The sequence below is a fragment of the Cetorhinus maximus genome, chromosome 1, assembly GCF_964194155.1.
Source record: "Cetorhinus maximus chromosome 1, sCetMax3.hap1.1, whole genome shotgun sequence".
NCBI classification, from domain to species: Eukaryota; Metazoa; Chordata; class Chondrichthyes; order Lamniformes; family Cetorhinidae; genus Cetorhinus; species Cetorhinus maximus.
The window spans coordinates 213,520,773-213,547,957 of NC_135879.1; the positions used below are offsets into that span (position 1 = coordinate 213,520,773).

General features: G+C 42.6%; 1 protein-coding gene across 2 annotated transcripts in view; it reads left to right on the top strand.

Moving 5' to 3' along the window:
• The window catches only part of smad2 (SMAD family member 2), a 135,349-nt gene that overhangs the window by 76,439 nt on the left and 31,725 nt on the right, over nt 1-27,185 (top strand). For both annotated transcript variants that reach the window (XM_078552836.1, XM_078552829.1), the window contains 3 exons: nt 674-808; nt 3,249-3,323; nt 3,778-3,831. In XM_078552836.1, coding sequence (XP_078408962.1) covers nt 674-808; nt 3,249-3,323; nt 3,778-3,831 — 264 coding nt within the window. The remainder of the gene's footprint in view (nt 1-673; nt 809-3,248; nt 3,324-3,777; nt 3,832-27,185) is intronic.

The following is a 27,185-nucleotide window of genomic DNA, read 5'->3' on the forward strand; positions in this document are numbered from 1 at the left end:
TATAAGCCACAAGAAATAGTCAATGAAGGCTAGTGATGTTCTGATACTATTGACACCCTCCAGACTAATGGCGCCTACTCGGTTAGACACCTTTCAGACCAGAGTAACCTTTAGCCTAGTCTAGAATCTTCACTCATTGCTAGGACTTGTAACATTGATTCATTTCTCAGAATCTTGTTACTGATGTAAGGGTGTCTTAAAGAGAGCAAGAATGCATTCAGAGAGGCTTCCCATTGAAAAATGCTTATTTGTAAGCATTTAAATGAATAGTTTGGTTGCCTTTGGGGTTTTAATTTGCTGGTGATGAGCAGGATTCAGCATTGTCTGTTTTTTAAGGTCCAGTGCATTTTGTTACATGCCTTTACATCTTGAAGATGAGACTCTTCCAAGCCTTCAGTGCATGCATTGAACCATTTAGAGCTGGTAGGTATTTCTAAGGCTAACTCTTAAGGTTTTCACAGGAATGGTGAAACTCCCAGTTATTCCTGAGTTGCAAGAATTTGAGGTGGAAGATTTCTAGGGATGTTTTTATATCATTAGTATAAATGTGAAGGATGGATATATTTGTACCCTGCATTATGCTGTAACTGTGGTCCCTTGCACAATTTGAAAAATGTTAAAGCCTCAGAACAGTGTTTTTCAGTGTATTTATGATATGTACTATTCATTTCAGTTTTGCCTCCTGTATTGGTGCCACGACACACAGAAATTCCAGCAGAGTTGCCCCCACTTGATGACTACACTCATTCCATCCCTGAAAACACTAATTTTCCAGCTGGAATAGAGCCACAGAGCAACTACATCCCAGGTAACAAACATCTGTAACCAGCAGTGGAATTAATTGGTTTATCTGTTTTAGCCATCTTGCTTCAACATAATGGTGGGGTGGGGGGTGGGGGTTGGGTGGGGGTGGGGGGAGGTCAAAGCGAGCACAAAATATTGTATCACAGCAATCCAGTTATTGGAATTTGTAAATTCTGTTCTATAAAATTATATTGGTATTTGTCCATAGTGTATTATTCATGAGGCAGTTGATATGGCTTTAGAAAGAACAGGTCTTGTCTCTCAAAAATGAATAATGTTACTGGTAAAATAGATGGATCCAAATTGATTTTAAACAACAGAAAACAGGTGGTGAGGTGTTTAACAGGGTTGTACTTTTATTCTTTTGTTCTCTGTCCATAAGCGTTAGGGATGTGGATGTGAATCATGTTATAAAATTTGATCTTTGACAAATGATGCGATTATGCCCCTAATAGAGGCGAGATAGAAAATACTAAACAAGGAGAAGTTATCTAGATGTGATAAATGAGAAGAAGTGCCAGATGATATATTGTTAGTAAATTGAACTTTATACTGAATGGATGGGTTTCTGTTGATGTGAAGGAGAAAATAGAAGATTTGGGTGAGACTGAGGCATTGTTGGACCAGAGTTGTCACCCAATGAACTTATCACGTAGGCCTAATGTGCAATGCTGTGCTTGACACCGAAAATGTTCCTCTAAATTTGCAATGAACTAGTGTGTAAGGAATCATAAAATGGTTACAGCACAGAAGGATGCCATTTGACCCATCGTGTCCATGCCAATTCTCTGCAAGAGCAGTTCAACTAGTTACACTCATTAATCCTTTCCCCTCAGCCCTGCAAATCTTTCTCTCTCTGGTTGCTTATCTAATTCCCCTTGAAAGCCAAGATTGAATTCACTTCCACAACACTCTAGCAGTGCATTCCTGGTTATAATCAGTCACTGGGTTTGGTGGGGGGGAAAAACAGTTTTCCTCATGTCACCGTTGGTTCTTTTGCTAATCACCTTACATCGGTGGCCTCTGGTTCTTGCCCCTTTTGCCATTGGGAGCAGTTTATCTCTCTCTATTCTGTTTCGACCCCTCATGATTTTGAATGCCATTATCTGAACCTTCTCTAAGGAGAACAACTGCACATCCTTCAATTTATCAACTTAACTGAAGTCCTTTATCCCTGGAACCATTCTCCTGAATCTTTTGTGCACCTTCTCGAAAGGCTTCACGTCCTTCCTGAATTGCAGTGCCCAGAATTGGACTAAGTATTCCAATTGATGCCAAATCAGCATTTTATAAATGTTCTTCATAACTTCCTTGCTTTTGTACTCCATCTCGTGCACCCCTATAACTACTATCTCAGCCTGCCCTCTCTCGCCTTCAATGACATGTGTACATGTACCCCAGGCCTATCTGTTCCTGGGTCCGTTTTAGAATTGCACCCTTAAGTTTATATTTCCTCAACTTGCTCTTCCTACCAAAATGTATCACCTAGCCCCCCTCTGTATTAAATTTCATTTGCTACGTGTTGCTCATTCTGCTGTCCTGTCTGTTGCCTTAAAAACTATCACTATACTCAATACTCACAATACTTCCATTTTTTTTAAAACCTCAAACAAGTTAGTTAAACACTATTTGCCTTTGACAAATTCATGTTGGCTTTCCTGACTTGAATCGTATTTGTCCAAGTTGACCTGTTAATTTTGCCTTGGATTATCTTTTCTCAAAGCTTTGCCACCATCAAAGTTAAACTGACTGGGCTGCAGTTACTGAGTGCGTCCTTGTACTTTTTTTGTTTTGAACAATAACGTAACATTTGCAGTTCTGAAGTCCTCTGGCACCACCCCATGTGTCTAAGGAGGATTGGAAGACTGTGGCCAGTATTTCTGGAATTTCCACATTTACGTCCCTCAGCATTTTTTGATGTATCCCCTCTGATCCTGGTGACTTTTCAACTTTAAGTGTAGCCAGCCTCTCTGATTCCTTACCATCTCCACACACACACACACACACACACCCACACACACACACCCTCCCACCTTTCACAGGATATGGGCATCGGTGGCTAGGCTAGTATTTGTTGCCCATCCTAATTGCCATGAGGTGGCGGCAGCGAGCCACCGCCTTGAACCACTGCAATCCATATGGCGTAGGTACACCCACGGAGCTGTTAGGTAGGGAGTTCCAGGATTTTGACCCAATTTTGGAACAACTTTGACAGCATCTGTTGCAATCTCCGTAGAGACCCATAACCTTAAAAAAAATCAAACTTCCAGTTGACCTGACAAAATTTCCTGTGATAAATCCAGTTAATATATAAAACAAATTAAATAAACATCAGAAATACTGGTGAAAATGCAGTTGTAAATTGACCCTATTACTGCAAGTGGATTTGATCACTTCAATAATTTGGCTTTATGGCTAGGATGACATCTGTCTCATTTTAATAGAAACACCACCACCTGGCTATATCAGTGAAGATGGGGAGACAAGTGATCAACAAATGAACCAAAGTATGGATACAGGTGAGTTTTTTTTTCTTGAAGAGCATGTGGTATATTGGTGAATTTACATTGAATCGTGGAACTTTTAATTGGTTTGCTGTTGGAATAGGATTTTGTATAGAGGAAGCTAGAGACTGATGTACTGTTAACTTTAAAGAAAATGTTTTGACTAATTCAATAACTTATTTGGCGCTCTGAAAGCAAGATTAGCATTAAATGGCACAGATTTTTTTGCTAACAAGAAATTTATACTGAAAGTGAAGGAATTTCAACCTATAAATTACACATTTAGAATGAGCATTTTTTTTGCTCGCTTCAGAGTGAATGCAAAAGAGGAGCTTATAGTACAAACTGAGGAAAATTTAGCTTAAAATCCTCAAATGCAATCTATAATGAATAGCAAAGCAATACATTAATTGTATATTCTGTGCAATTGCTTTTTTTAAATAAAGAAGTCACTTATTTATTTCTTTAGGGTCTCCTGCAGAAATGTCACCAAGTACCTTGTCGCCAGTCAATCATAGCTTGGGTAAGTGGACATTCTTTAAAAAAAGCTTTGTATTAAAAAGAGTTATTAACTTGGTTTTTTTTTACTTGTTCTTGGGTTGGGAGCATTGCTGGCAAAACCAGCACTTATTGAGCATTCCTAATTGCCCATGGAAGTAGGTGAGCTGCCTGCTTGAACTGCTGTTGTCCATGTGTTGTAAGTACGCCTACAGTACTGTTAAAGGAGGGAGTTCCAGGATGTTGTCCGAGCAGCAATAAAGGAAAAGCGATGTAAGTTCCAAATCAGGATGGTGCGAGACCTGGACAGCAATTGCAGATGATGGTGTTCCCATGTGTCTGCTGCCTATGGTCTTTCTGGATGGTAGAAGTCACGTGATTGGAAGGTGCTTTCGAATGAGTCTTTGTAAGTTGTTGCACTGAATCTTGTAGATGGTACACGCTGCTGCCACTTTACGTTGGCGGTGGAAGAGTGAATGTTTAATGTGGTGGATGGGGTGCCAGTCAAGCAGGCTGCTTTGCCCTGAATGGTGTTGAACTTCTTTGGTATTGTTGGAGCCGCACTCATCCAGGCAAGCGGAGAGTATTCAATCGCACTCTTGACTTGTAGATGGTTGACAGGTTTTGGGGAGCCAGGAGGTTACTCATTGCAGAAATGCCAGCCTCTGCTCTGTTTCTTTAGCCACAGTATTAATACGGCTGATCCAGTTCACTTTCTGGTCAGTGGTAATTCCCAGGATATTGATTGTGGGATTTCAGTGATGATAGTGTTGTTGAACAAGGGGAAGTAGTTGGATTATCTCTTATTGGAGATGGTAATTGCCTGGCACTTGTGTGGCACAAATGTCAATTGTTATGTATCAGCCCATGCCTGGATGTTGTCCAGGTCTTGCTGCATGTGGGCAGTACCTGTTCAGTTACAAATAGTATTGAACGATGTGCAATCATCAGCAAACTCTGCAACTTCTGACCTTATGATGAAGGGAAGGTCATTGAAGCAGCTGAAGATGGTTGGGCCTAGGACACTACTGTGTCACTCCTGCAGTGATCTCCTGGGGCTGAGATGATGGCCTCCAACAATCACAACCAGCTTACTTTGTGCTATGTATGATTCTAGCCAGTGGAGAATTTTCCCTCTGATTCCCTTTAACTTCAGTTTTGTTGGACTCCTTGACGCCACATTGGGTCAAATGTTGACTTGGATGTTAAGAGCAGTCACACCCCCTTTACCAGAGGTTAAAATACATCCACATCTTGGTCATCATGTAACTGCTTGGGTTGTAATTATTTGAACCACTGGAATTATGTGAAGTCTTTGTCATGAAAATGAACGATCAATGAAAAGGAGAGATTGATGAATCTTGACTGAGGCTCTGAAGAAGTCATATGGGCTCAGTGTTAACTGTTTCTCACTCCACAGATGCTGCCAGATCTGCTGAGTTTTTCCAGAATTTTCTGTTTTTATTTGATTGGTGAAACTTCAGTCTCAAATACTACAAAGTATTCATTGGCATATAATATCATCCAGAAATAATCTATTTTCAATAAATGTAAGATCTCTAAGGTCCAATTAGCAACACAAGTTTTGGTTCAAAAATAAGCTCAATATATTGCATCTCCGTTGTATAACATCTTTGAACTCCTAGAAAACTCTTGCTCCTGTGCGAGGTCTATCATTCTATACTCATGACGACTGCATAGATTCTTTGGTGGTGTTGCCTGGCTGTAGAAGACCACAAGTTGTAGCTGGTTTAAGAAAAAGAGCTGTCCTGCTAAAATTTAGCCTAAGGAGAGCTTCAGTGGCGTAAATTGATGTGCCTATATACCGTACCCAACCTGATCTCTTGGATAAGGGCGTGGGAGGGAATTTTGGAATCTATATTTAAAGATGAAATTACAAAATATCCATCTAGATAAACAGAAAATATTAAAAGTTTCCAATGCAGAGTATTGAGAAAGGGCAGCTATGCTTCATCAACCTAATGGAGTTCTTTTGACACTAGTGATATGATGGAAATGCACTATGTATTGAATGTGGATTTTAGGCAAGCTCCAACAAGGTAGCATACGTGATATAGGTTAATAGGTATGAAAAATAGGGGGCGTTTAAAAGAAATTGTTTCCTTGTTTCTAACTGGTTTTTAAATCCATTGATAACCTGGCATATGCAATTTCTGAGGCTAATTAGAAGTGCTTCACACAGTTCTGTTCGAGGGTCCCTTTTCGCTGTTGCATCATGAATTTGGATATTGGATGCGAGGGAATGGCCCAAATTTGCAAGTGCTCGTAAAATAGGGGCATTTATAAATAATTCTGAGAGCAAAAGGAAACAGTATTTTTCTAAAATGGAGAAATGGACAAAGCAGTTGCAGGTGGAATTCAATGCCAATAATTGTGTTTTTTTTTTGCTTAAAGATTAATTTTACATTGGAGAAAGGCTAGGTGATGTGGAAGTGAAAAAGACAGGTCATAAAAACAGCACCTCATGGAAAAGTTCTGTTTGTTATACATAGGTTTGTGTACAAGTTTTGTCCTTTATGATCCATTTATCATTCGATAGGCACTTTCTCCCAAGTCAAGTTAAGCTCGCTCTTGTTCCCATTTGGAACTTTAATTTAGGTCAGTTTACCCACTAGATATTAATTGAAAAGTGAGCAATAGATTAGTCTTGAATGATTAGTGAACTGTAGAAGCAACAAAGAACTTGCATTGAAATGGTGCTTTTCGCAACTGTAGGATGAATCTAAATTTGCTTCACAGCCAATGAAGTACTATTGAAGTGCAGTTAACAGTTGTAATGGAGCAGAATTTGAAGCCAGTTTGTGCATTGCACAATGGAGATAAATAGTCAGCCAATCTGATTTGGTGTTTTAAGAGGCAAGCATTGGCCAGGACACTGGGAGAATTGTCTGTTCTTCAAATAATGCCACGAACATTCAAGGCCACCTCAAAGGACAGTTGGGACCTTGGTTTTACATCTCAACTAAAAGATGGCACCTTAGACAAATGACCAACACTCCTTTAGTATTGCACTGAAGTGTCTACCCAGATTATATGCTGAAGTCTCAAGAGTGGTTTTGAACTTGTGCACTCCTGACTCAGGTGAGCGTGCTACCTCTAAGCAAATCTGACATGGTGGATGATTCCCTTCATTTATGCTATTCAGCTTAGCTGATTTTCAATTCACCTGTACGTATGTGGGTCAGATGTTGGCCCCTACTTTGATCACCTGAAAGCACTAGATTTAAAGTACCATTTAGCACATCTTATCACTACTTTGTTAATATTTTGTAACAATGTTTTATGACAGTCAATTAAACTGGTTGCAGTGGCATGTTGGTATGTATGAGTGTGTCCTGTTTGCTAGTTAGATTAATTTGGCTTTGCTTTAAGACAGATGCTGCCTTGTACTGAACAGCCACAATCCTATCCAAGCAGATAGATAAATGTAGTATGACAGGACTTGCCTATAATGTATGAAAAAAATTCTTGCGTCTGCATGTATTTGTTGTCTGCGCTGCATGGTTTGTTGACATTTTTGTGTCTCATTCTGTCCAATTTTTCACGATTTCACAATTTTCTAATGTTTCATTTGGAACTTGTCACATTGTAATTACACATTCTGACCATGGTCGCATATGAATCAAATCCCTCAAGAACCTCTGTCTTCAGTCACCAAGTTGTTTTTCTTGAGCTAAAGCTTGAGGTAAGTAGCTTTTTTTAAAAAAAATTAAAAGTAGAAGTAAGATATATTTTACAAATAGTCAATTGGTTGTATAGAACTTGGAGTATTGCTGAAAAAGGAGACCATGCTGTCTAAGCTTTTCATCTTGGACTCATCAGGTCAGATTCGCAAGAATACCAAATCTAAAGGGAACAGCAGTTTATACTGCATGAGGAGTGTGTGCTAATTGGCTGGCAAGAGGACTCTAATTGATAGAGGCATTGCCATGGAGAATGTACCAGGGAACAGTTAACTGCCAAGCTTTTGTTTAAATTCAAACCAGGCAGGCTGACTCTGGTCAAGGCATTGCCATGGGGAGTGAACCAGGGACTAGCTGTCCCTCAAGCTTTTGCTTAGTTGAAAAAGGTGCAAAGCATGGATATGCTCTTTGTTTGCAAAGGACAGGGCTCTAGAATATATGTAGCTTTTAGCAGATGTAAGTGAGCCATACTGCAAGTCTGACCATCTTAAATTGGTTGTCAGTGCAATTCTTAGCGCAGTCAGGATTGTTTGCAAGTGTTGACCAATCGCATGATCACATCTAACATTGGACACTGTTCTGAGTTTTGCAAGCACAGGCTGTTCGAATACAGTCAGTACTTTGCCTGTTGCAAACAGCTGAAGAATCGTGCTGTTTGATTCGATCCATCATTTGTTTGAACATACAGCCTACGTAACTGGCATCACACTGGCACTGAAATTCATGTACCACATTACTCATTTATAAGAGGCAGAATGTTTTTTTGGCTTTATGGCAATGTCCTGTTATTGGAGAATACCACTTGTGTTGCTACTGCACAATAACAGTGTGAAACAGCTGGCTTCACCTGTTGCTCAAATATTTGAGGCACCTGGCCCTTCCAGGGTAATTTGAGAGAGACTGGACACTTTTCAGGACCAGAAGTGACAGTCCTTTTCAAGTAAGTGTTTTTACTAAATGTTTCTGTATACATTGTCCCCTATTGTCTGCCTTAATGCCCAAGCTCTAGTGTGAATGCTGTTATATTTTGGATTAGAACTGTCAAAAAAGACACTTCTCAGCATGGGCTTTATTGACGAGTTAAAGGTTCATCAGTACAACAGACAGTCTGTTTACAGATTGACACTATCTTCAACAGATGAAAAAGAACAGACCATACTTTACTGATCCAAGAGTTAAGAAATGTCTGTTAACCAAACCAATTCTATCTTGCATGCATGCTTCTAGAGATGTATTAATCGGGGATGTGCTCAAAACTGTACCTTAGGCCTTAGGCACATGTGATACAGGGTCATGTAATGGATACATGTGCCAAAGTTAAAAGCAATTCCATATGAGAAACTAATGAGTAAATAATATACCTTGTCTATAATTTGGTTAATGAGCAAATATATATCTACCTACAGTTAACAAAATCAGTACAATTTTATCCTGTTATCTTATCAAACAGAACTTCCTGCAGTTAATTACAGTTCAGTAAAGTAACTTTCTGACCATAAACAGTTAATTATTCAACCAAGTGAATTTTCGGATCAGAACCCTCGTTTTAATTCTGTATTGTTTCAGTATCTTGAATATATAGTCCAGTGTTATTTGTACATTTTACTACGTGAATTCTATATTCCAAATTTTGGGACGTTTGGAAGTGGGAACTGACCCAATGATAATGCTGAAAAGAAAATGTATATACACAAGATCTGGAGAGCAACTTTGTTTCAAGCTTAGCAATGTGGAAAGTATTGTTGATACTCAGCAGATAGCCTTCGTTGCTTTTTACGTAGTTTGCAGGCTCCTGACTTTTATCAATCTCGATTCTTGTCTCCAAACCGTTACAATGTGGTTCACATTAATTCTAAATTATAACTCTGCATGTTTGTAACCCTTACCCATGCTTTTATGACCTCAAGACTTGACTACAGCAATGTTTTCCTGTCTAGCCACCTGTCTTTCAACCACATAAACTTGAGCCCTTCCATCACTCCATAACTTGATCTATGTAGGCCCCTGATCAACAACACTAATTTAAGATTGTGAACTGTTCAAATACTTTCTGATACTGCCTCTCCCTTTATCTATATCTTTCTCAAATTCACCATGAACTCTTGCATTGCTCCAAATCTAGTTTCTTGTATACCCCACGCTCCCTTTGCCCCATCATTGGCAACAATGCATTCAGCAAGCCTTTAATCATTATTATTATTGCCTCCATTGGCTGTCAATTATTTGACTGATTATGCTCCTGTCAAGTGCCTTTGGATATTTTCCTATATTAAAGATGCTATATAAATGCAAGTTATTGTCATGGTCAGTTGGCTGGACAGCTGGTTTGTGATGGAGTGATGCCAACAGTGCAGGTTTAATCCCCATACCAGCTGAGGTCATCCCTGAAGGCCTTGCCTTCTCAACCTCTCCCCTCGCCTGAGGTGTGGTGATTCTCAGGTTAATCTCACCACCAGTCGTGCCTCTCTAATGAGAGAGCAGCCTGTGGCCCTCTGGGACTACAGCGACTGAAGAAGATCATCTTGAAATAGGAGCTAAGTCAATTACTGCAGTTGGGGAGGACTTTGTTTCCGGAGAGTATTGAAAAATGGAACGTTTTGTTTCCACTCCCCTCTCCCTCATCCTGGTTGTTGTTCAGTTGACATTTTCAAGACTCTGAAACAGAATTTTGGATAGGTCTGGATATCAAAGTATGTGTAGTAAAGGCAGGTAAATGGAGTTGAGGTATAGATTAACCTTGATCTAAGTGGAATGGCCTACTGCTATATTCCTGTGTCCCACAGGTCAATCTCTCGTGGTTTAACCATGTACCGCAGGCCAATCATCAATGGTTTGACTACAACTTGCACATATCTTCTTCAGGATCAAGCAGTCCTGTCCCTCATCATAAGATCAGAAGTAGGGATGTTTGCTGATTGCAGTGTTCAGTACCATTCAAAACTCCTCAGATACTAAAACAGTTTGTGTCCAAATGCAGCAGGACCTGGACATCATTCAAGCTTGTCCTGATAAGTAGCAAATAACATTTGTGCTATGCAAGAGCCGGACAATGGCCACCTCCAACAAGAGAGAATATAGTCGGCTGGGAAGTGTTGGTGTCCAAAGGGACCTGGATGTCCTCATTCATGAGTCACTAAAAGCTAGCATTCAGTTGCAACAATCAATAAGGTAGGCAAATGGCATGTTGGCCTTCATCGCAAGGCGATTTGAGTACAGAAGTAGAGAGATGTCTTGCTGCAATTGTTTCAAGCCTTGGCGAGACCACACCTGGAGTGTCGCATACAGTTTTGGTCTCCATATCTAAGGAAGGATGTACTTGCCATAGAGGGAGTGCAATGGAAGTTCACCAGATGAATCCCTGGGATGTCAGGATTGTCCTATAAGGAGAGGTTGAGGAAACTGGGCCTGTATTCTCGAGTTTAGATGAATGAGGGGCGATCTTATTGAAATTTATAAAATTCTTACAGGGTGGATGTAGGTAGAATGTTTCCCTGACTGGTGAGTCTAGAACCAGGAGACATAGTTTCAGAATAAGGGATAGACTATTTAAGGCTAAGATGAGGAATTTCTTCACTGAGTGGTGAAGCTTTGGAATTCTCTACCCCAGAGGGCTGCGGAAGCTCAATCAGTGAGCATGTTTAAGACAGAAATCAATAGATTTCTGGAGACGAATGACATCAAGGGATATGGAGATACTGTGGGAAAGTGGTATTAAGATAGACGATGATCTAATTGAATGGAAGAGCAAGCTGGATGGGCTGAATGGCCTACTCATGTTCCTATAATCATCTTCCCTTGACATTCAACAGAACTATCATTAGTCGCTTGATAGTACTAAGCTTAAAGTATTGCAGAAAAAAGTTGTTGAAGCTTTTTGTCTTGCAGTCACCAGGACAGACAAAAGAATACCAAATCTCAAAGGCTGCGACAGTTTTTATACTGCATGGGAAGAGGGTGCTAATTGGTTGGCAAGGCACCTCTGAGGTATTCCCATGGACAGTGCACCAGGGACCAGTTACCTGCCAAGCTTTTGTTTAAATTCAAACCAGGCAAGTCAACTCTGGTTCAGACATTGCCATGGGGAATGAACCAGGGAATGAATGGCTGTCCCTCAAGCTTTTGTGCAGCTGAAAAAGGCGCAATGCCCAGGCATGTTGCTTTTGTTTGCAAAGGACAGAGCCCCGTGACTGCTGCCCAAAGGAACAATAGCAGCATCCTGTTAGTGGAGAATACGGCTAGCTTTCCCTGTTGCTCAAATTTTTGAGACACCTTGCCCTTCCAGGGTAATCTGAAGTAGACTGGCACTTTTCAGAACTGAAAGTGGTGACCTTAGGCCCATTCATGAGTGTGCGTGATATACAGTGAGCAATGATCTGATCAGGGTAGCCATTATCCTGCAGGATAGCTTTGATGTGCCCTAATTCAGCATCAAGCTTACACAGTGATCACATGGCTGGGGCCCTATTTACGAGGTTGCCAATAAGGCCAATCTTATAGTGTGTGGAACTGTAGGAGTCGCAAGCGTATATTGACCAGTGAGGTTGGGCTTGCGGTAGACAATCTTAAAGAACCCTCTACTCAGGTTATTGTCAACCTCACAAATGGGACCAGAGCCATTTGCTCACCATGCAAGCTTAATGCCATCAAGCCAAGTAGTTGTTCGGCCTACCACACAAGTGAGTAATATGGTATATGGATTTCAGTGCAGGTGGAATACCAGGTTTGTAGGTCATATGTCCCAGTGACTGGTGAATCGTATCAAATAGTATGTCCCTTTGGCTGTTCACAACAGGAAAGTACTGACCGTACTCAACCAGCCCATGCTGGCAAAACTTAAAAATGTGTCCAACATTAGATGTGATTTCATGATTGGACAGCATTTACTAAATAATCCCGATTGTCAAGAATTGCATTTAACCAATTTCCGATTATCAGTCAAGCTCTGTGTGGCTCACTTACACTAGAGGCCACACACATTCACACATTATTAGAATTGATAAATAAACAAAACTAAAAGCTGATGAGCGCTGATGGACTTCTTCCTAGGGCCTTAAAAGAAGTGGCTGCTGAGATAGATACATTGGTTTTAGTTTTCCAAAATTCCCTAGATTCTGCAAAGGTCCTATCAGATTGGAAAATAGTGAATGTGGCTCCTCCATTCAAGAAAGGAAGGAGAAGGAAAGTAGGAAACTAAGGCCAGTTAGCTTAACATCTAATGCTGGAATTTATTATTAAGGAGGTTATAATGGGCACTTAGAAAATCTCAATGCAATCAAGCAGAGTCAACATGGTTTAATGAAAGGAAATAATGTTTAACTAACTTATTGGAGTTCTTTGAGGAAGTAACATGTAACGTGGACAATGGGGAACTTGCAGATGTGCTGTACTTGGATTTCCAGAAGGCATTTGACAAGGTGCCACATCAAAGGGTCTATACGAAATGGTGCTCATGGTATAGGGGGTAACGTAATCGCGTGGATAGAGGATTGATTGGCTAACAGCAAGCAGAGAGTAGGGATAAGTTGAGTTCGCAAGGTGTGACCAGTGGACTGCCACAGGGATCAGTGCAGGACCCTCAAGTATTTACAATTTATATCAGTAACATAGATGAAGGATGTATGGTTGTTAAATTTGCTGATGCACAGGATACACAGGAAAGTAAGTTGTGAAGAGAACCTAAGGAGTCTGTAAAGGGGCATATGTTGAGTGGGCAAAAAATTTGGCAGGTGGAGTCTAATATGGGAAAATGTGAACTTGTCTACTTTGGCAGGGAGAATAGAAAAGCAGCATATTATGGGGCCTCCCATTTATGACATGAGAAGAAACTTTTTCTGAGGGTCATGGGTCTTTGGAACTTTCTTCCCCAGAGAGCTGTGGAGGCAGAGCCATTGAATAATTTTAAGGCAGAGGTAGGTAGATTCTGGACTAATGCGAGCCAAAGGGTATTGGGGGTAGGTGGAATGTGGAGAATGGGAATACCACCAGCTGTAAGTTCTCCTCCAAGCCACACACCATTCTGACTTGGAGCGGTATCGCCATCGCCATTCCTTCATGGTCACTGGCTCAAAATCCTGGAACTCCTTTCCTAAACAGCACTGTAGATGGGCTCCAGCGGTTCAAAGTGACTCATCACTTTTTTTTTGAGGACAATTAAGGATGGATAACAAATGCTCACCCAGTCGGCAATGCTCAAGTCTCATGAAAGAATTGTTTTAAAAATGATCATATCACAACACGAGCCCAACAGGAAGAATGTTCAATCCCACTCGGTTTCCTTAATCCAGGTGGATGTTCTTTGAAGATCCATTCTTCTAGCTTAGTTACTCTTTTTTAAAAAAAAAGTGAGAACACGTCAAATCACTGAAGAATTGGACGATGTTCCCCTAAGTGTGTGGCTGCACAGCAAACCAAAAGTCCTGGCGCAAGATGCGCAAAAGCCATCCATTGAGGTATCTTGCGAAGAAAAAAAATAAATTTGGGCCAGTGCATTTAAACGAATCTGCTGTGCACTACACAAAATAATAGAGGATATGTTGGCAGGAACCAGATGATTGGTACTGGTGTCTGTTACCTACTTGCAACATTATGACAAATTGTCTTTGGGTCTTATGACCTAAAATGGGCCAACTGAGTGATTGGTGTGTTAGACAATTAGACATTTCAGGTTGTGCAAAACTTTCTTGGTAATGAATATCAAGTCCTTTTTGACAGACTACAGAACAAAGCTCATTTGTTACCTGTTAAGTTACCCAAATCCGCGGGGTTCAAGATGGCTTACTCCATGGCACAGTGGACACCCAACAGAGTCATAATTGGACTGCAGATCTTTTAATAGAGCGACACGAGAGTGTGGGGTTCAAGTAGGCCTGCTTATTTGAGCAGTTCATGAACCACAATTCAGCTACAGCTTAAAATCTGTACTTATCCAGCAGCAAACCTTCAGCTGCTTGTGAAATACTCCCCCGCATACATTTGATGTTCTTTCCTGAGCTAGTAATGCTGGAATATGCATTTGATGTCACAACCTACTCCACCCCCACTACAAAAGAACTGATATTTATAAACTCCTATTGTCTAGGCACTCGGAAGAAACCTAGGCTGTATTTCATGGATTTGGTTCTAGATTCCACATTTGGTCCAGTTTATCTAATTATCTGTACAAAACCCACCCACAAAATCTCACAGTGCAGAAGAGGCCCTTCGGCCCATCGAGTCTGCACCGATATGTGAGAAACATCTGACCTACCTACCTAATCCCATTTACCAGCACTTGGCCCATAGCCTTGAATGTTATGACGTGCCAAGTGCTCATCCAGGTACTTTTTAAAGGATGTGAGGCAACCCACCTCCACCACCCTCCCAGGCAATGCATTCCAGACCGTCACTACCCTCTGGGTAAAAAGGTTTTTCCTCACATCCCTCCTAAACCTCCTGCCCCTCACCTTGAACTTATGTCCCCTTGTGACTCTCCCTTCAACTAAGGGGAACAGCTGCTCCCTATCCACCCTGTCCATGCCCCTCATAATCTTGTACACCTCGATCAGGTCGCCCCTCAGTCTTCTCTGCTCCAACGAAAACAACCCAAGTCTATCCAACCTCTCTTCATAACTTAAATGTTTCATCCCAGGCATCGTCCTGGTGAATCTCCTCTGCACCCCCTCCAGTGCAATCACATGAAAGAACAAAGAACAAAGAAAAGTACAGCACAGGAACAGGCTCTTCGGCCCTCCAAGCCTGCGCTGATCATATTGCCCGTCAACTAAAACATTTTGTACTTCCGGGGTCCGTATCCCTCTATTCCCATCCTATTCATGTATTTGTCAAGCTGCCTCTTAAACACCACTATCGTACCTGCTTCCACCACCACCTCTGGCAGCGAATTCCAGGCACTCACTACCCTCTGCATAAAAAACTTGCCCCGCACATCTTCTCTATAGCTTTCTCCTCTTACCTTAAATCGACGTCTCCTAGTAATTGACTCTTCCACCCTGGGAAAAAGCTTCTATCTACTCTGTCCATGCCACTCATAATTTTGTAAACTTCTATCAAGTCGCCCCCTCAATCTCCGTCGCTCTAGTGAGAACAATCCGAGTTTCTCCAACCTCTCCTCATAGCTAGTAACCTCCAGACCAGGCAGCATCCTGGTAAACCTCCTCTGCACCCTCTCCAATGCCTCCATATTCTTCTGGTAATGTAGTGACCAGAATTGCGCACAATCCTTCCTATAATGTGGCGATCAGAACTATACACTGTACTCCAGCTGTGGCCTCACCAAGGTTCTATACAACTCCAACATGACCTCCCTACTTTTGTAATTTATGCCTCGATTGATAAAGGCAAGTGTCCCATATGCCTCTTTCACCACCCCACTAACATGCCCCTCTGCCTTCAGAGATCTATGGACACACGCCAAGGTCCCTTTGTTCCTCAGAACTTCCTAATGTCATGCCATTCATTGAATACTTCCTTGTTAAGTTACTCCTTCCAGAGTGTATCACCTCTCTCTTTTCAGGGTTAAATTCCATCTGTCACTTATCTGCCCATTTGACCATCCCGTCTATATCTTCCTGTAGCCCAAGAAACATGCCCTCACTGTTAAATACCTGGCCAATCTTTGTGTCATCTGCAAACTTACTAACCCTACCCCCCACATAGTCATCTATGTCGTTTATATAAATGACAAATAATAGGGGACCAAGCACAGATCCCTGTGGTACGCCACTGGATACTGGCTTCCAGTCACTAAAGCATCCTTCTGTCTTCACCCTCTGTCTCCTACAGCTAAGCTAATTTGAATCCACCTTCTCAAATTACCCTGTATCCCATGTGCATTTGCCTTCTTTATAAGTCTCCCATGTGGGACATTATATCTGAACTATCAGCTAATTTACATATTTATTTCATTCAACTTGATGGTTAAGAATGCTACCAACTATATTAAGTTGAAAGTTGCATTCAAGCCCCGTGCTGGGACTTGAGCTCATAATAGGCTGAACCTAGGGTACAGTTTTGAGAGAGTACTGAATTGTCAATGGTGCTGTCTTTTGGGCGAAGCATTAATCAGAGGCTCCAACTGCCTATTCTAGATTGTTAAAAAGGACAGCAAAGTTTCATGGTAGGAATTGAAGAGCAGTGAACTTTTCTGAGGTCTTGGTCAAGTTCAGACAACATCACCAAAGTAGTCAATCAACTATTGCTATTTATGATACTCTGAAGACATGGGTCACCATGGCAACTGGTGGAATTTATATTCAATTTTAAAAATTTGTAATTAAACAATGGTTTCATGGTCACTATTACTAAGATTATTGTCATTGTCGCCAAAACTGAACAATCTTTAGGGAAGGAAATCTGCTGTCCATGGTGCCATACAAAAGTTACGGTGCAGAATGAGGCCATTTAGCGCATTGTGTCTGCGCTGGCCATTAAAAGAGAATAAAGATGCTAGCCACTCATTTTTAATCCCACTTTCCAGCACCAGCTCCATAGCATTGGAGGTTACAGCATTTTGTTATTTGTTCATGAGATGTGGCTAGGCCAGCATTTTTTACCCATCCCTAATTGCCATTGTTCAGAGGGCATTTAAGAGTCAACCACATTGCTGTGGGGCTGGAGTTGCATGTAACCAGACCAGGTAAGGACAGCAGTTTTCCTTCCCTATAGGACATTAGTACACCAGATGGGTTTTTACAACCATCTGCATTGGCTTCATGGTTGTCATCAGACTGTTAATTCCAGATTTTTTTTATTGAGTTCAAATTTCACCATCTGCCATGGTGGAATTCAAACCTGGATCCCCAGAGCTTCACCCTGGGTCTCTGGAATGCTGGTCCAGTGACAATACCACTATGCCACCACCTCGTCCTCCAGTTGCATATACAGGTACCTTTTAAATGAATTGAGTGTTTCAGCCTCAACCACCAATTTAGGCAGTGAATTCTAGCCCAGCACCCTCTGGGTGAAAAAGTTTTCCTCATGTCCCTTCTAATCCTTCTACCAATCACCTTCAATCTATGCCCACTGTAATTAACCCCTCAGCTAGGGGAAGCAAGTCTTTCCTGTCTACCCTACCTAGGCCCCTCATAATTTTGTACACTTCCATTAGATCACCCCTCATCCTCCTCTGTTCTAAGGAAAACAGCCCTAGCCTATCCAATCTTTCCTCATAGCTGCAATTTTCAAGCCCTGGCAACATTCTCGTAAATCTCCTCTGTACGCTCTCTCCAATTATATTCTTCCTGTAATGTGGTGGCCAGAACTCTCTACACAATTCCAGCTGTGGCCTAACCAGCATTCTATCATTACATCCCTGTTTTTATATTCCAATACCTCGTCATAAAGGAAAGCATTCCATATGCTTTCTTGACCACATTATCCACCTGTACTGCCACCTTCAGAGACCTGTGGACATGCACTCAAGGTGTCTCACTTCCTCAATCCCTCTCTATGCTGTCATTCATTGAGTGTTCCCTTGCTTTGTTTGCCCTCCCCAAATGCATTACCTCACACTTCTCTGAAATCAATTTGCCACTTTTCTGCCCACTCAACCAAGCCATTGATATCACTCTGGGGACAACAGCTATCCTCTTCACTATCAACTGCATGGCCAATTTTTATGTCATCTGCAAATTTCCCAATCGTGCCTCCCATATTTAAATCTAAAACAATATATATGACAAACAGTAAGGGTGCCAACACTGAGCCCTGTGGAACATCACTAGAAACTGCTTTCCATTCACAAAAACATCCATTGACCTTTGTTTCCTGTCACTGAGCCAATTTTGGATCCAACTTGTCATCTTTCCTGGTATTCCATGGGATCTCACTTTTCTGACCAGTCTGCCATATGGGACCTTATCAGGTGCCTTACTAAAATTTATGCAGCGAGCATCCACTGCACTACCCTCATTAATCCTCCTTGTTACTTCCTCAAAAATTCTATTTTTAAAAATTTATTCAAGGGATGTGTGCTTCACGTGCTCTGCCAACATTTATTGCTCATTCCTAGTTGCCCTTGAGAAGGTGGTGGTGAGCTGCCTTCTTGAACCACTGCAGTCCATGTGGTGTAGCTACATCCACAGTGCTGTTGGGAAGGGAGTTCCAGGGTTTTGACCCAGCGACATTGAAAGAACGGCGATATAGTTCCAAGCCAGGATGGTGAATAACTTGGAGGGGAGCTTCCAGGTGGTGGTGTTCCCATCTATCTGCTGCCCTCGCCCTTCTAGATGGTAGTGGTTGTGAGTTAGTAAGACACAATCTTCCTCTAACAAAACCATGCTGACCATCCCTGATCAATTCATGCCACCTTAAGTGACAGTTTATCCTGTCTCTCGGAATTAATTCCAAAAATTTGCCCACCCAAAGTTAGACTGACCAGCCTTTAATTTTCTGGCCTATCCCTCGCATCCTTTTTTAATATTGTTACAACGCTTGCAGACCTCCAATCCCCTGGTACCTCACCTGTATCTAGTGAGGATTGGAAAATGATCCTCAGAGCATCTGCTATTTCCTCGCTGGCTTCCTTTTAACAATCTGGGACAAAATCCAGGCTCTGGTGATTTATCTACCTTCAGGACTGTCTGTCCCTCCACTGCTTCCTCTCTCATGCTCATTGTATCTAATATTTCACACTCCTCTTTAACTAGAATGTCTGCATCATCCCTCTCCTTAGTGAAGACAGAGACAAAGTACTTATCGAGAACTCTGCCCACATCTTCAGCATCAACACACAAGTTACCATGTATATCTCTGACTAGCCCTACCCTTTCCTTAGTTGTTCCCTTGCTCTTAGTGTACTGGTAAAACCTTTTTGGGTTTTCTTTGATTTTGCCTGCCAGTGTTTTTTCGTTTCCTCTTTGTTTTCCTAATTTTCTTTTTTACTTCGCCCCTGTACTTTGTATATTACTTCAAGCTTTCTACGGTATTAAGCTTTTTGTGACTGTCATAAACTTTCATTTTCTGCATTATCCTGTCCTGTATGTTTCTGGATAACTAGGGGGCTCTAGATTTGGTAGTACCACCCTTTTTCTTTGTGGGGACATGTCTACACTCTACCCGTTGTATCTCGCTTTTGAATATCTCCCACTGACTTGACACCATTTTCCCTTCCAGCAGCTGGATCCAATCCACTTTTGCCAGTTCACCCCTTGGCTTTGTAAAATTTGACTTCCCCCCACCACCCCCCCCCAAATTTAGAACTTCTACTCCTGTTTTATCTTTGTCCTTTTCCATAATGATGCTAAATCTGGTAAAAGTAGGGAAAGTCCCAAGATATTCTATAAGTATATCAATGAGAAGAGGATAACCAGGGAAAGATTACGGCCCATAAGGGACCAAGGGGGCAGTCTATGGGTGGAGCCAGAGGACATCGGCAGAGTGTTGAATGAATACTTCACGTCCGTCTTCAGCCAAGAGAATGAGGATGAAGGTATTGAATTCGGGGAGAAAGACTGCGTGGTTCTTAAGCAAATTGATGTAGGGAGTGACAAGGTGTTGGCAGGCTTAAAAGTGGATAAATCTCCAGGTCCAGATGATTTGTGCCCCAGATTGCTGAGGAAGGCAAGGGAGGAGATTGCAGGGGCTCTGACCCAAATTTTTAATTCCTCTCTGGCCACGGGGGAGGTGCCAGACTACTGGAGAACTGCTAATGTGGCTCCGCTATTTAAGAAGGGTTGTAGAGATAAGCCGGGGAACTACAGGCCAGTGAGTCTCATGTCAGTGGTAGGGAAACTATTGGAGAAATTTCTGAAGGAGAGTATCTATCTCCACTTGGAGAGGCAAGGTTTGATCAGAGATAGCATGGCTTTGTCAGAGGAAGGTCCTGCCTAACTTTTTTGAGGAGGTGACCAGGTGTGTAGACGAGGGTAGTGCAGTTGATGTAGTTTATATAGATTTCAGCAAAGCCTTTGACAAGGTCCCACATGGGAGACTTATAAAGAAGACAAAGGCATATGGGATATAGGGTAATTTGATAAGGTGGATTCAAAATTGGCTTAGTTGTAGGAGACAGAGGGTGATGACAGAAGGATGCTTTAGTGACTGGAAGCCAGTGTCCAGTGGCATACCACAGGGATCTGTGCTGGGTCCCCTATTATTTGTTATTTATATAAACGACATAGATAGAGTATGTGGGGGGTAGGACTAGTAGGTTTGCGGATGACACAAAGATTGCCCGGGTGGTTAACAGTGAGTTTGAGTGTCTTGGGCGACAGGAGGATATGATGGTCAAATGGGCAGATAAGTGGCGGATGGAATTTAACCCTGAAAAGTGAGAGGTGATAAGCTTTGGAAGGAATAAATTGACAAGGAAGTATTCAATGAACAGCATGGCATTAGGAAGTTCTGAGGAACAAAGGGACCTTGGCGTATGTGTCCATAGATCTCTGAAGGCAGAGGGGCATGTTAGTGGGGTGGTGAAAAAGGCATATGGGACACTTGCCTTTATCAATCGAGGCATTGATTACAAAAGTAGGGTGGTCATGTTGGAGTTGTATGGAACCTTGGTGAGGCCACAGCTGGAGTACTGTGTGCAGTTCTGGTCGCCACATTATAGGAAGGATGTGATTGCACTAGAGGGGGTGCAGAGGAGATTCACCAGGATGTTGCCTGGGATGAAACATTTAAGCTATGAAGAGAGGTTGGATAGAGTTGGGTTGTTTTCGTTGGAGCAGAGAAGACTGAGGGGCGACCTGATCGAGGTGTCCGAGATTATGAGGGGCATGGACAGGGTGGATAGGGAACAGTTGTTCCCCTTAGTTGAAGGGTCAGCCACAAGGGGACATAAGTTCAAGGTGAGGGGCAGGAGGCTTAGGGGGGATGTGAGGAAAAACTTTTTTACCCAGAGGGTGGTGACGGTCTTGAATGCACTGCCTGGGAGGGTGGTGGAGGCGGGTTACCTCACATCCTTTAAAAAGTACCTGGATGAGCACTTGGCACGTCATAACATTCAAGGCTATGGGCCAAATGCTGGTAAATGGGATTAGGTAGGTAGGTCAGGTGTTTCTCACATGTCGGTGCAGACTCGATGGGCCGAAGGGCCTCTTCTGCACTGATTCTGTGGATCTAACTATTATGGTCATTATCTCCAAAATGGCCTCCCAGTGTTACTTCATCCACTTGCCCAGCTTCATTTGGTAAGACAAAATCTAGAATCATGCCCCCCTCATTAGCTTCTTGCATGCTGGCTGAAAAGTTCTCTTGAATGCAGTTCAAGAATTTTGTGCCTTCTGTGCCCTTCATACTGTGCATATCCCAATTGATATTAGAGCAATTGAAGACCCCGACTATTACTGCCCTGTTGTTTTTGCACTCAGAAATTTGCCTACATATTTGCCCTTCTAACTCCATTCCACTATTTGGGGGTTTATTGTAAATTCCTAGCAATGTGGCTGTCTCTTTTTTTTATTTCTAAGCTCAAATCCAAATGGCCTCATTTGGCCCTTCATTTAGTATATCACCATTTCCCACAGCTGTAATTGTTTATTTAGCCCCCGCCCTTTTTATCTTCCTCTATCCTGCCTGAAAACTCTCTTCAGGAATGTTGAGTTGCCATTTTTGCCCCTCTTTAAGCTAAGTTTCTGTTAGTGATATGCTGCCATGCAACTATCTGTGCCTTAAGCTCATTGGCTTTATTTGCTATACTCCTTGCATTTACACCTTTTAACACTGCCAAATTCCTGTGCTGTACACTTTTTTTAACCTGTGCTGCTTCTGCCTTTCAGAGTCACTCACTAGTTCTCCATCTCCCATTCCCTGCTCTGAATTTGCCCTCAGGTTCCCAGATCCCTGCCAATCCATTTAAACCTCCAGCCCTATTAGCGCTCAAATCTCCCTGTGACGATATTTGTCTCAGTCCTGTTCAGGTGTAGCCGGCCTGCCTTGTACAAGCCCCACCTTTCCCAGAAATGACCCTGATGCCTCAGAAATCTGATGGCCTCCCTGCTACACCAGCATTCCAGCCACTCATTCAATCACTCAATTCTCCTATTTCTTTATTCACTTGCATGTGGGACTGGGAGTGGTCCTGAAATTACTGCTTTAGAGGTCCTGCTTTTCAATCTCCTTCCTAGCTCCCTGAAATCTGTTTTCAGGACCTCATCCCCTTTCTTCCCTAAGTCATTGGTATCAACATGGACTGCAACCTCTGGCTGAACACCCTCCCCCAGAAGAATACCGTACAACCACTCCATGACATCCTTGACTCTGGCACCAGAGAGGCAATATACCTTCCTGGAGTCATGTCTACGACGCAGAAACGCCTGTCTGTTCCCCTAACTAATGAATCCCCTGTCACCACTGCTCTTCCCCTGTTTTTCCTCCCCTCTTAGAGAGCAGAGCTGCCTCTGGCGCCACAAATTGGGGAGGTGATGGCATAGTGGTTTTGTCACTAGACTAGTAATCCAGAGACCCAGGGTATTGCTTTGGGCACCCGGGATGGTGAAATTTGAATTCGATAAAAATCTGGAATTAAAAGTCTAATAACCATGAAACCATTGTCAATTGTTGTAAAAGCTTGTTGACAGAAGGAAATCTGCTGTCCTTACCTGGTCTGGTCTACATGTGACTCCAGACCCACAGCAATGTGGCTGACTGAAATGGCCTAGTAAGCCACTCAGTTGTATCAAACCACTACAAGGTCTCAAAAAAGGAATGAAATCGGACAGTCCACATGGCATCAACCTAGGCACCGGAAACGACAACGGCAACCTCAGTCTGGTCAACCTGGCAAAGTCCTCCTTACGAACATCTGGGGGCTAGTGCCAAAAGTGGGAGAGCTGTCTCACAGACTAGTCAAGCTACAGTCTGACATAGCCTCACAGAATTATGTCTTAGAGATAATGTCCCAGGCACCACTGTCACTGGGCATGTCCTGTCCCACCGGCAGGACAGACCCAGCAGAGGTGGTGGCACAGTGGTCTACACTCAGGAGATAGTTGCCCTGGGAGCCCTCAACATCAACTCTGGACCCCATGAAGTCTCATGGTATCGTGGGTAAGGAAACCTCCTGCTGATTACCACGTACCACCCTCCCTCAGCTGGTGAATCAGTGCTCCCCATGTTGAACACCACTTGGAGGAAGCACTGAGGGTAGCAAGGGTGCAGAATGTACTCTGGGTGGGCGACTTCAATGTCCATCACCGAGATTGGCTCGGTAGCACCACTACTGACCGAGCTGGCCGAGTCCTAAATGTCATAGCTGCTAGACTGAGTCTGCAGCATGTGGTGAGAGAACAAATGAGGGGAAAAGCATATGTGACATCATCCTCACCAACCTGCCTGCCGCAGATGCATCTGTCTGACAGTATCGGCAGGAGTGACCACAACACAGTTGTTGTGGCGATGAAGTTGCGCCTTCACATTGAGGATACCCTCCATCGTGTGGTGTGGCACTACCATCGTGCTAAATGGGATAGATTTCAAACAGATCTAGCAACTCGACTGGGCATCGATGAGGCGCCGTGGGCCACAAGCAGCAGCAGAATTGTACATGAACACAATCTGTAAGCTCATGGCCCGGCATATCCCCCACCCTACCTTCAAGATGGGATCAACCCTGGTTCAATTAACAGTGCAGGAGAGCATGCCAGGAGCAGCATCAGGCATACCTAAAAATGAGGTGTCAACCTGGTGAAGCTATAACACAGAACTACTTGCATGACAAACAGCATAAGCAGCAAGTGATAGACAGAGCTAAGCAATCCCACAACCAATGGATCATAACATAATGTAAGAAATAGGAGCAGGAGTAGGTCATTCGGCCCCTCAAGCCTGCCCCGCCATTCAATAAAATCATGGCTGATCTGCCCAAGGCTTCGACTCCTTTCGTGTCAGCTCCTCATAGCCCTCAACTCCTTGATATTTCAAAAATCTATTTACCCTCTCTTTAAATACTCTGATCTAGCCTCCACAACTCTCTGGGATAGAGAATGCCAGACATTCACTACCCTCTGACAGAAGAAATTAATTCACATCTCAGTTTTAAATGAGTGCCCCCTTATTCTGTAACTAAGTCCCCTAGTTCAAGATTTCCCCCACTAGTGGAAACATCTCCTCAACATCCACCCCGTTAAGCCCCCTCAGAATCTTGCATGTTTCATAAGATCACCCATCATTCTTCTAAACTCTAATGAATAAAGGCCTAACCTGTCTAGCCATTCTTGATAAGTCAACCCCATCATCCCAGGAATCAGCCTAGTGAATCTCTTTTGAACTGCCTCCAATGCCAGTATATCCTTTCTTAAATACGGGGACCAAAACTGTACACAGTACTCCAGGTGCAGCCTCACCAACACCCTGTACAGTTGTAACAAGACTTCCCTATTTTTAAACTCTAACCTCCTTGCAATGCAGGCCAAAATTCCATTTGCTCCCTTAATTACTTGCTGCACCTGCATGCTAACATCTGGTGCTTCATGCACAAGAACACCCAGATCGCTCTGTGCTGCACATTTTTGGATTCTCCTTCCATTTAAATAATAGCCTGCCTTTTGATTCTTCCAACCAAAATGCACGGCCTCTCATTTTCCTACATTAAACTCCATCTGCCAAGTTTTTGCCCACTCACTCAACCCATCAATATCTCCTTGCAGATTTCTTATGCCTTCAACATGACATGCCCTCCCACCTATTTTTGTATCTCCACAAATATGGATGCATTACACTCTGCCCCCTCCAAGTTATTAATATAGAAAGTAAATAATTGAGGTCCTGGGACTGATCCTTGTGGCACTCCACCAGTTACGTCTTCCCAACCTGAAAAAGACCCATTAATCCCGACTCTGTTTTCTGTGTTAACCAATCTCAATCCGGGGGGTGGTGGCAGAAAGTAGGAAACTATAGACCAGTTAGTTTAACGTCTGTCGTTGGGAAATTGTTGGAATCCATTATTAAGGAAGTAGTAATAGGACATTTGGAAAGTCAAAATGCAATCCATCAGAGTCAGCATGATTTTATGAAGAGTAAATCGTGTTTGACTAATTTGCTAGAGTTCTTTGAAGATGTGACAAGCAAAGTGGATAATGGGGATCCTGTAGATGTAGTATATCTGGACTTCCAGAAGGCCTTTGATAAGGTGCCGCACAAAAGATTAATACACAAGATAAGGTCACATGGAGTTGGGGGTAATATATTAGCTTGGATAGAGGATTGCCTAACCAAAGGAAGCAGATAGTTGGGATTAACGGGTCTTTTTCTGGATGGCAAGTTGTAACTAGTGGGGTGCCACAGGGTTCGGTCCTTGGGCCCCCAACTATTTACAATCTATATTAATGACTTGGATTCAGAGATAGAAAGTACTACAGCTAACTTTGCAGATGACACCAAAATAGGTGGGAAAGTAAGTTGCAATGAAGAAATAAATTTACAAATGGATATGGCAGGTTAGGCGAATGGGCCAAAATTTGGCAAATGGAGTTTAACGTGGATAAGTGTGAGGTTATCCATTTTGGTTGGAAGAATAAAAAGGCGACTTATTATTTAAATGGAGAGAAACTTCAGAATGCTTCAGCGCAGAGGGATCTGGGTGTCCTCGTGCATGAATCGCTGAAAGCTAGTATGCAGGTCCAGCAGGTAATAAGGAAGGCAAATTGAATTTTTTGGTATTTATTGCTAAAGAATAGAGTATAAAAACAGGGACGTGTTGTTGCATCTGTACAAGGCATTGGTGAGACCGCACCTGGAGTACTGTGCACAGTTTTGGTCCCCTTACTTGAGGAAGGATGTAGTTGCACTGGAGGTGGTTCAGAGGAGATTCACTAGATTGATTCCAGAGATGCAGGGCTTGTCTTATGAGGAGAGATTGAGCAGTTTAGGCGTATACTCGCTAGAGTTTAGAAGAATGAGAGGAGATCTAATTGAGGTATATAAGATGCTAAAGGGGATAGACAAAGTAGTCGTGGAGTGGATGTTTCCCCTTGTGAGGCATTCTAGAATGAGAGGCCATAGTTTTAGGCTGGTAGATTTAAATCAGAGATGAGGAGGAATTACTTTTCTCAAAGGGTGGTGAATCTGTGGAATTCACTACCTCAGTGCAGTGGATGCCAGGACGCTGAATAAATTTGTGGAGATAGACAGATTTTTAATTAGTAACGGGTTGAAAGGTTACGGGGAGAGGGAGGGAAATTGGAGTTGAGGCCGAAATGAGATCAGCCATGATCGCATTGAATGGCGGGGCAGGCTCGAGAGGCTGAATTGCCTACTCCTGCTCCTAGTTCTTATGTTCTCATTACTCCCAATACCATGAGCTCCTATCTTGTGCAATAACCTTTTATGTGGAACCTTATTGAATGCCTTCTGGAAATCCAAATACACTACATTTACCGGCTCTCCTTTATCAACTCTGCTTGTTATATCCTCAAAGAGCTCTTGCAAATTTATCAAACATGATTTCCTTTTCACAAAACCATGTGAACTCTGTTTAATTGCATTATGCTTTACTAGATGTCCTGCTATTTCTTCCTTAATAATGGACTCTGGCATTTTCCCAACGACAGATGTTAGGCTAACTGGCCTATATTTTCCTGATTTTTGGCCCCCCAATTTCTTGGACATTAGCAGTTTTCCAATCTGCTGGGACCCTCCTGGAATCCAGTGAGCTCTAGAATATTCTGACCAATGCCTCCACTATCTCTGCAGCCACTTCCTTTAAAACCCTTGGATGTAGGCCATCAGGTCCTGG